Source organism: Amblyomma mixtum, chromosome 3 (assembly GCF_055824585.1).
Source record: "Amblyomma mixtum isolate Tamu chromosome 3, ASM5582458v1, whole genome shotgun sequence".
Lineage (NCBI taxonomy): Eukaryota > Metazoa > Arthropoda > Arachnida > Ixodida > Ixodidae > Amblyomma > Amblyomma mixtum.
This window is the reverse complement of record NC_143014.1, coordinates 369,255,442-369,264,315: the sequence shown is the minus strand read 5'-3', so window position 1 is coordinate 369,264,315 and position 8,874 is coordinate 369,255,442. Positions and strand designations below refer to the sequence as shown.

Sequence of the window (8,874 nt, the reverse complement as noted above, 5' to 3'; positions counted from 1 at the left end):
TTTATTGTCGTGTCTCATTTACTGTTTGCTCTTTCGAAATATTTTTTCCTAGTGTTGTACAACTTTTTATGCATTCTTACTTGACGCTACCACAGCTGGGAACTCTTTTTACCTGTCTGCATGAAAATCCTGCCTGAGCAGCTTCTGCTCTTCTAGGAGAGCAGGGAAATCGAGCCAAGCTGACTCTTGAGGCAGTGCTATTTTCTGTCACTGTGGGAATCAACACTATGTTCAAAATTAAGCACTTAACACGGGAAAACAGGCCATATCGAGGGGGTGTATGCATGGTGTATGGTGTATGCGGTATGCATCAAATGAACAGATGCATGCTGTTCATTTCAGAACACGGCACAATATTCAAGCGATTCTGAACAAAAGGAGTTTTCTCATTCAAGTCACGCGAAATTCAACTTGCGATGAAAAAAAAATTGTGCGACAAAAAAAGTTTAACCATGCGGGATTTGAACCCCCGCACTCCGGTTGCCTGTCGACTTTCCGGAGCGACGCGTTAGACCACGCGGCCACAAAACAGCGCGGAGGGATACATTTCTCTTTACTTTTTTTTTGCGGACTACTTCCGTAGCCTTCACAGTTGCACATGATGTAGCGTTGGTGGCGTTCCCTCGCGGTACAAAGCAAAATTTAATAATGCATGAATCACTCTAAAGAGCTTTAAATCCAAATCTTGCACACTATAAAATGCTTATAAAGGTGTGCTAAGTGCATTATAAAATTCAACAAACCTCGTTTGTGGAATTGCACAGGCAATGCACTTGGTGGAGCGACAGACAAATGAAAAGTGCACCGGCGGTTGGCTCACGTGACCCGTTCTTTGTAGACCGCCGAAGAAGCCCATGAGGTGGCGCCGATGTGATGATAAAGCACGGAATATATCCAGATAACCCAATGAAGCTGGAGGCGTGACGAGGGTGGGATTTTGTCTTGCTACCATTAGTTCACTCATCTGAGGGCGTCGCCAGAACTCGGGAAGATTCCGAGTTTCAGCAAACTCGGGCCTTCCAGCATAGCGCCCCTGGAAAGTTTACATAGCAAATATTGGCGGAGACTAGGATAGAATGCTTTGTATAGTCAAGGGAACGGGAACTGCTTCATATTTTGCAGTTACCTCAAACACAATCATATGAAGCAGAATGCGAAAAAGTTAATTTTCAGAAATAAGAGCTATGTTGTCTCAGGACAGAATGAATTGAAAAATAAACCATTGAAGTATGTGTGGGCCATAGATGCCTAAGTTCTCCAGTAAAGCTCTACAGCAATCTTGAAGGTACAGCCTTTGTCAAAAGTAACCAGGCTGCTTGGTTTGCTTCTAGCACGTACAGTGGAGCCCTTACAGCTTCCCTGAAGCTGAAATGGTCGTTAAAGGTAAGGCCTGGGGGTCTTCTTGTCTTTCAACACCTTTCAATATTTAGGAAAGCCACAAAGGCTCCACTATACAAGCTAGAAGCAAACCATGCAGCCTGGTTACTTTTGACAAAGACGGTACGTCCTTTCTGATCAGTAAAAAATAATATGAGAAATTTTAAGGGCAACTCTGATTCCCAAAGCAGCCAGCAAAAGAGAGAATCTGTATTTGTTAATCGATATCCGCACCACTTGTTATATATAGAATAATGTCGTACTAGTTACTAATTACCAATTTCTTAGCAAAATATCCTTATTCCACTGCCAGTCTGGGTTGCAAGGAAACGAATTAACTGAGCCATCAGTAGTCATAAGGAAGTTGGAAAAAAACCAAGTTGAAGTCAGGCCGAAGGATGACGAAGAAAAACAGAAAGGCAGTGATGACTTTTGTCTTTTATTGCTATCTCTTTGCTGCAATCTGATGATGAGAGCTTTTAAAATGAACCAATTGCCCAGTTAATACTATCCTTAGTACATGTGACTATATACAAGTTACATGCATAAGCATACACATGTAGAATTCTCACTGAGCCACATCATGAAGTCAGTGTGTTGCTCAGCTGAGCAGAACAGACAAGCACAAAGAGAAGCCTGGTCAACAACTGGTGGGTGCACTAATGCATGTCTAGCTTTGCAGTCGGCGAATGTAGGTAGCTAGAGCTAGCTTGTGCAAAGTTAGCCCAAATGCTACTATTGTGTAAATCTGCCCCGATATAGTTTGAAATACATTATGAACAAAGTTCTCAATGAACACGTTATTCATAAGAGAGCATTGTACTGGTTTGCCGAGGTGACCGAGTGACTGAGCACTATATCAGATCTATTTGTTTTCATATTTATCACACCTCAGTGGTCCTAAATGACGTTAGTTTAGTAGCGAGCTTTAAAATGGTGTGCCAGGTAGGAGGTCAGTGAGTTCGTAATTTATAGCATGATTTCTGTAGTAACTACTTCGAAGGACAGTAAGATACACAGCCTTGTGGGATGCAAGACCGTTACAGCCTTCTGTGGCACGAACAAAAACGAATCTTGAAATTCAGTGGCATATGAGCTAAATGAGGCACATGACTGTTAGTGCACCTAGTGCACGAGAGACTACAAGTTGGGACTGATTAGTTGGGGACGTGCTGGTAAGGAGCAAACAAAACCTGCATAAGATGAAGACATTCAAATATGCACTTTTAGTGCTGTCACACTGGACCTTCAAAAATGGCCTGAGAAAATAAAACAAGCGGCTCAGGACTGAACTAATTCAAGGATTCTAGTTAAATTAGATTTGTGTCATGTGCCATTAGAATACCCAAGTTGATGACACACAGGGGAATTGAATGCAAGTAACTTGGAAGACGGTGATACTAACAACACGTCATGGTGTAAATATCCAAGGTTGTGGGTGGGTGTATGAGGATTATTAGGTATTTGAACCAGTATACAGTGAATATACCTTTATCGGAAGTCCTTATAAGTTGGCAAAATGTAATGCTGACAATAAAAAAACAATATTACTGCATTCTTAGTAACATTAGCAAACAGGACAATCCAGGGCATGCTAATTGTTGTTTTGAACAACTGAAATGCTGGTATTGATTGCAATATGGCACACCCCATATGGCTGTCAGTGAAGGCATATGACAAAACACTGAAGGGACGGTAATAATGCAAGTAATGAAAAGATGAGGCCCAAAACAGTGCCTTGGCGGACGTCCGAGATTGCAGGAAAAGGCAAGATACATAAGAATTGGCAAGGGAAATCTGCCGAAGGCTGGCTGTTTAAGCTTGGATCCAGTTTAGAGCTATTGAATGCAAGTTAAAGCACGAGAAAACCAGCCTCACATAAATAGGGGAATCGCATGCTTTTTCAAAGCAAAGAACAAAAGCATCATAGGGGGATGTTGCAGTCAAGGTGCATGTCGTGAAGAACAAGAAAAAGTTGGCTATTGCAGAAATGTCTTCTAAAAGCTTGCCGATTTGAATCAAACAACTTAATGGGCCAAAACAATCTAGCAGGGTCAAGAGTATGAAATGTGTTTGGTGATTTGCAGCACATGCCAATAACACAAATAGGGCCATAGGTGCTGGGTGATGAAGGATTAAAAACAGAGGGGCCAGGCTATAATAAGGCAGGAAGCTATCTGTACAGCATGCACTAGATATGCCTATACAACCTACTTCCTCTGCCGTTGTTGCTTTCTGTAAATTTCACAGAACTTGATCATAGCGTACTGTGTGGTGCACCGGTGGCAAGTTGGCATGTCGAAACTGTGCTAAGGGACGACAACAGAGCAAGAATTGCTACCCTGTGCAGTGATGTTGTTACCATCGTCTTTGTTCCTAGCGTAGCTTTAGCAGCTCCACAGGGCTTATTTTGCAGTCTGCAAGTAGTCATGTCTGTAGCAAGCAGTCACAGGCAAATGAAGGTGGTAGCAGACAGACATATGCAAGTGCATCGACGAGATCTTCTCAAAGCTTCGAGAATGGCTTGTTAAACAAAGTGCTGCGGCTGACCCAGGAAGCGCCGCTGAACAACCGCTTAACACCAATAAGGCCGATTTGGCGAGCAGCTCTGCAACAATAGCATTGCGAACACATCCAATTTCATACCACTGATCCCCGGATCGAAAAGGACCATGAGCAAAATCAACAACAGACACTTTCATTGCCTATGAGGTGCTTCAAGACCACTGTATTTTTCTGATTGCAGTGGAAACCAACATCCCACTTAAACTGAATACTGCCAAGCATTTGTCAATATTGACTTAACACTGCTAAGCAAAAAGAGAAAAAAAGCAATGGCAAAGGTTTTCTCAATATTTTTTTCTTCTTTTTCATCAAGACTCGTTATGCTCAACTTGCTCTGTGGTCAGTTTTGATTGCATCAGCTGCTGCCACACTTTTTTTTTCTGCACTACATCAATTGAAATGCTCATGAAAAACAGACTTATGAGTTGGCACATATTAGAGATTTGTACACTGTCAATCAGTCGTGATTCAAAAGCGGCAATGATTCTTGTTTGTAATCGCGGAATACCATGTTGTTACAACCTAAACCGAAATGGCTAGCGGAAGTGTTCAGTCACCCATTCATCACGCCTGTTTATTGCAGGCAAATGTGCGCACAGCCGGCAGGAAATAAAAATAAATGACGCTCCCGAAGATACATTTGCACTGCACCGATGTTTTCACACAGGTTACACAGTTTCTCCGGCGAGTCGTAAACCGAGCACCCATCATCACAAAACGTACTGAATGGAGCACTAAAGCGCAGAAGAATGGCGACATCGCTGTTGTCGCCGCAAAACAGTCCTACGGCCGTGGAGCCAAGCTCACGTCGCGTCATGTCGCACACACGGCAATTCTCAAGCACAGTGCCAACACGAATCGCGAACAAAATGGTAACGAATGCGTAGCGAGCAACAACGTCATGTGCACGCTTCGGTCGCGATCACTGCAACCATCGAAACGAATGCGACTAGCTGCACAACGCCACGTTCATTTCAGCATTCGGAAAGCACGGCGTGCGTAGTGAGCTCTCGAAGGCGCACATTTCACTGCCTTGACGTAAAAGCACTCGCTTCGATCGCAATCACTTTCACTACGCGGACAGTAGTCACTGTGCTACGCAGCTCATGCACGCACAAAAGTTCACCGTGAGCAGCTGTTGTTCGCCGCTGTGCGTGATGATCCTCGCAGGAATTAGGAACGCTTGCAGCAACCACAAACAGCTCCATATAAACACTTCGTGACACCGCCAACGCGTAGGTCTTGCGTCGGTTTGAAGAGGCGCTCTGTCAACTACATCAGCGTCGATTTCAACTCGGGAAACTGTCGCTGCTCGCCGCTGCTGCACGCGGAGAAGTTCGCAGTCGCTCTGAACACTCGTAATATCAACATGTGGCCAATATAGTATGCCTCGCGGCATAGGTGCCACCACTACAGCCACGACCTATGCCTCGCTCCCCATTTCAGTCGACGGACGGCCATCTTGCCCCGGCAGGAGCGGATGCCTACGTCACGTAAAAAGCAGCCAATCGCTGCAACTCGGTCGCCGGGCGGTTCGCTCGTCCGCCCCAAAGTTGAAGTTCACCAACTTTCGTTTCGCCTGCCGAACGGGGCGAATGCCTATTATCTGGTCTTTCGGTCCGCCAGTCCGCCTGCCTGGCGGATCCGCTCAAAAGCGATCGTACAACGGCCTTTAGCCGCTAAGAAAGGAGGGGGGGGGGGGAGGAATAAACACACAAGCGCATGCTAGCCCTCTACAATGAGTAAAGCAGAAATTTGGGCAAGTTGGTACGTATTCATTTTTGAAACAGCGAAACAAAGACGGGACGTGGAAACTGAGGGGTAAAGACAAACAGGCGCTGTTTGTCTTTACCCCTCAGTTTCCACGTCCCGTCTTTGTTGCGCTGTTTCAAAAATGAAGGAGCCCTCTACAAGTATAGTGTGGTTAATTGTGTCAAATGCTTTGGTGAAATCTAAGAAAACAGCACCGGCAAACAACCCATTATCAATATATTGTTTAATACTGTCTGTGAATTCGATTAAAGCTAGTTCTGGCTTTAGCTCTGGCTTAAGGCTCCACGGCCAAGACGCTCACCTCTCCGAAGGCTATTCGGTGGTCGGCGCGCTCGCAACGTTCGGCGAAGGGGTATGGATTCCGAATTCATTAGCCGGACGTCATTTTCGTGTTGCCTTATTCTTTGGTGGAGGTTTTTTGTTTCGGCGACGTATAAAGCCGGGCACTTGGAGCATGGAATTTTCTAAACGTCACCCGGTTGTTTTTCTCTGGGGAGCGATCTTTCGGTCGTCTTACGAAGAGGCTTATTGTCGAAACAGGTTTGTGATCCACGTAAATTCCATGTTTTCCCAGAATGCGTGCTAGTGCCTCGCTGGTTCCCCTCATGTATGGAAGCACAACGCGCGCGCATTTAGTTGTTCGCTGTTCCCTCTGACGGCGACCAGCGCGTTGAATAAAGCCACATGTGTAGCCATTCTTCTCAGATCGGCGATAACGGTGGCCTCACATGGTCACTCCATAACAGGCTTTCACGCGTGCGATAGCCCTGTTGGCGATTCAAACTGCAAGGCATTCTTTAAAGCTATATGCAACTAGGATAATAATATTGTGAGGTCCAAAGAATCTTCTTAATTTCTTTCTCTCAATGTCCACTAGTATTCGAATATGTAGACACTAAAAACTAGCTTCACTGTTTTTTTTTACATTTGTTTTTCGAATCGTTATTGTGGACGACTCGCCTTATCCGCGCCATTGCTTGGTTACCTAAGTGTCCTCGTTAACGAGGCAAGATGGTAAAATAATACTTTCGGGATGTCCCAATTCTAAGCACTTCATAACTTTAATGAGATATTGATCAGTGAGAAGAGAGGGAACAGCGGTCCTTTGGGAAGCAAACGCGATTTCTGCCAAATCAGCAATTGGGTGGCCCTGATAAGGGCCGTTTGTGGCGATCCTGTTGTTCAAGCCTGGGGGTACTGGAGGGCAACGGCCTCGACGAGTCGCAGGAAGGGGTCCTGGCACTTTGTCCGGCCGTTTATGCTGGCCCACCAGAGCCAGTTCAGGTGGGACTGAAGCAGGGCGCGGCTTGTTCCACCGGTGCGCACCAGCACGCGCTTGGCTTTCTGCCACGCTTGCTCGATGTTCTGAGTGTGCGCACCGGTGGCCGGGTCGACGAAGTTGTCCTGGTGGCACACTGTTTTGTGCTCCAGGTCCATATCACCGGCCGCGTCCTGTAGAGCCTCCAGGTTGTTGTAGCCCCGCCACTCGTCCGTGACTACCTTGGTTGTCGGCAGCACATTGTCCCTGATGATGGCTTTCAGGGTGTCGCCGTCCCGCCTCTCAACTTCAAAAAGTCGGGTCTCTCCCGTGGATACCCAATAGAAGCCGACGACCCAGGGCCCTCTATCTTCTACGCCGCCGTAATTGCCGTTGAAACGGCCTGGCACGCCGTCCCCAGCCAGCAGACGACCCCGGTTCGCCTTTCGGCGACCGCGGAACAGCGACTCGTCGACCTGAACTTCCTCCCCGGGGCCACCCATGCGTGGCCTCTGTAGCAGGCCCTTGGCCACAACTTCACGAATGAAGTTGGTCCAATCCGTGCGGGCCTCCGTTCCGAGCTTAAACCGCCCCTGGGTCCACTCGGAAGCTACCGTGGCGTTCATTCCTTTGGCTGTGGCGTACATCAGCCAAAGGACCTCACGCCGCGACATCTTCACATGGGGTCGGTCGGCGGCATCCCTGAAAGCGAAGAAGCTGGCCGTGGCCTGACGGCCGTGAAGGACAGCTTCCCCGTTTTCTTGGGAGAGCTCTTTCCGGCAGGCGCCGCAGCGGAAGGTGGGCCGAGGACCCTTCGGACACTTGCGCATCCGTGTTACCACAGAGCTCGTGCAGGTTGGCTTACCGGGATTGAAGCCCATGTCTCCGCAGATCCCCCAGAAGTGTTTACTTCTCAGGAGTCTTCCACGGCGCTGCGGGTCCGATGACGGGGCTGTTGGTGCTGCTGGGAGTAGCCCGTAGGCCCGGCAAAATTCGTCCAGGGCCTTTTCGTCGTTCAGCATGACCGCAAAACTGATAATGTCCGGGTCCACACGCACTCCAGCGGTATCCATGTTATAGGCAGAAAATAGCGCACTGAGACAGCGGACAACGAAACTCTCGGGTTAACTCGCACAACCGGCTCGCTTAAATACGGTGGCGTCGATTACTCATACCTTGAGATGGAGAGAGGGAAAGACTGCTACACTTTGACAGAACACAAAGAACAAGAAGGGAGACAACACCATTAAACTTTGGCTTGCACCCTCACCCCACTCCTAGCGGGGTACAAGTTTCCCAAGAAAGTGCCTCCCGCCCAATCTGAGGGTGAATATGAGCAAGGAGGACAGTGAAGAGGAGCTCAAACTCTTCTTCTGGCACCAGCTGGGCCAGCCCGACTGCAGGGGGGGGGGTGACTCTGCCCGACCCTCTCTTGCCTCCTCTCCGGTCTGGCTGGCGCTGTGCAGGAACTCGGAGATATTTTTTCGGGCAGTGGAGACACTCATTGGAAATCAAAGCGAGCCGCCGCCGGCCTCGAAGAGAGCGCGCACGTGAACGGGCGAACAACCGACCGGAAAGAGCAGCAGTCGGGAAAGGGAACTTTACGTGTGGGTGTTCCTCCTCCTCTAGCATGCGTGTGGTTTGCTTGCTCGACCATAGGGGTAGCGACGATCTCTGCCCGACAGAAAACAAATTCATGTAAACGCGGTGGGGTCGGGCTGATCCACCGATCTCCACTAGGTGGCTGGATGCCGCATTCCCGCTTTCCGAGACGAGCGCGAGTGAAGCCACCGGAAGTTGGACCGCTTGTCCCGGAAGTCGGGTGTCTGCTGTGTATTTCAATGCAAAAAGTCGCGACTTTCACCCTTTCGTTCTCAGTTTTTTGCGCTGTTCTCCAGTAA

General features: G+C 48.0%; 1 protein-coding gene across 1 annotated transcript; it reads right to left on the bottom strand.

Annotated features, from left to right (window-relative positions):
- Positions 1-6,603: 6,603 nt before the first annotated feature.
- LOC149356732 (uncharacterized) lies at positions 6,604-7,773 on the bottom strand. Its single transcript, XM_089584296.1, has one exon. The coding sequence runs from the start codon at positions 7,645-7,647 to the stop codon at positions 6,898-6,900; it is 750 nt and encodes a 249-aa protein (XP_089440422.1). The 5' UTR covers positions 7,648-7,773; the 3' UTR covers positions 6,604-6,897.
- Between the last annotated feature and the right edge of the window lie 1,101 nt (positions 7,774-8,874).

Excerpts from the sequence above, each read along its gene's own strand:
- LOC149356732 (XM_089584296.1), bottom strand. The coding sequence starts at position 7,647 with ATGTCGCGGCGTGAGGTCCTTTGGCTGATGTACGCCACAGCCAAAGGA.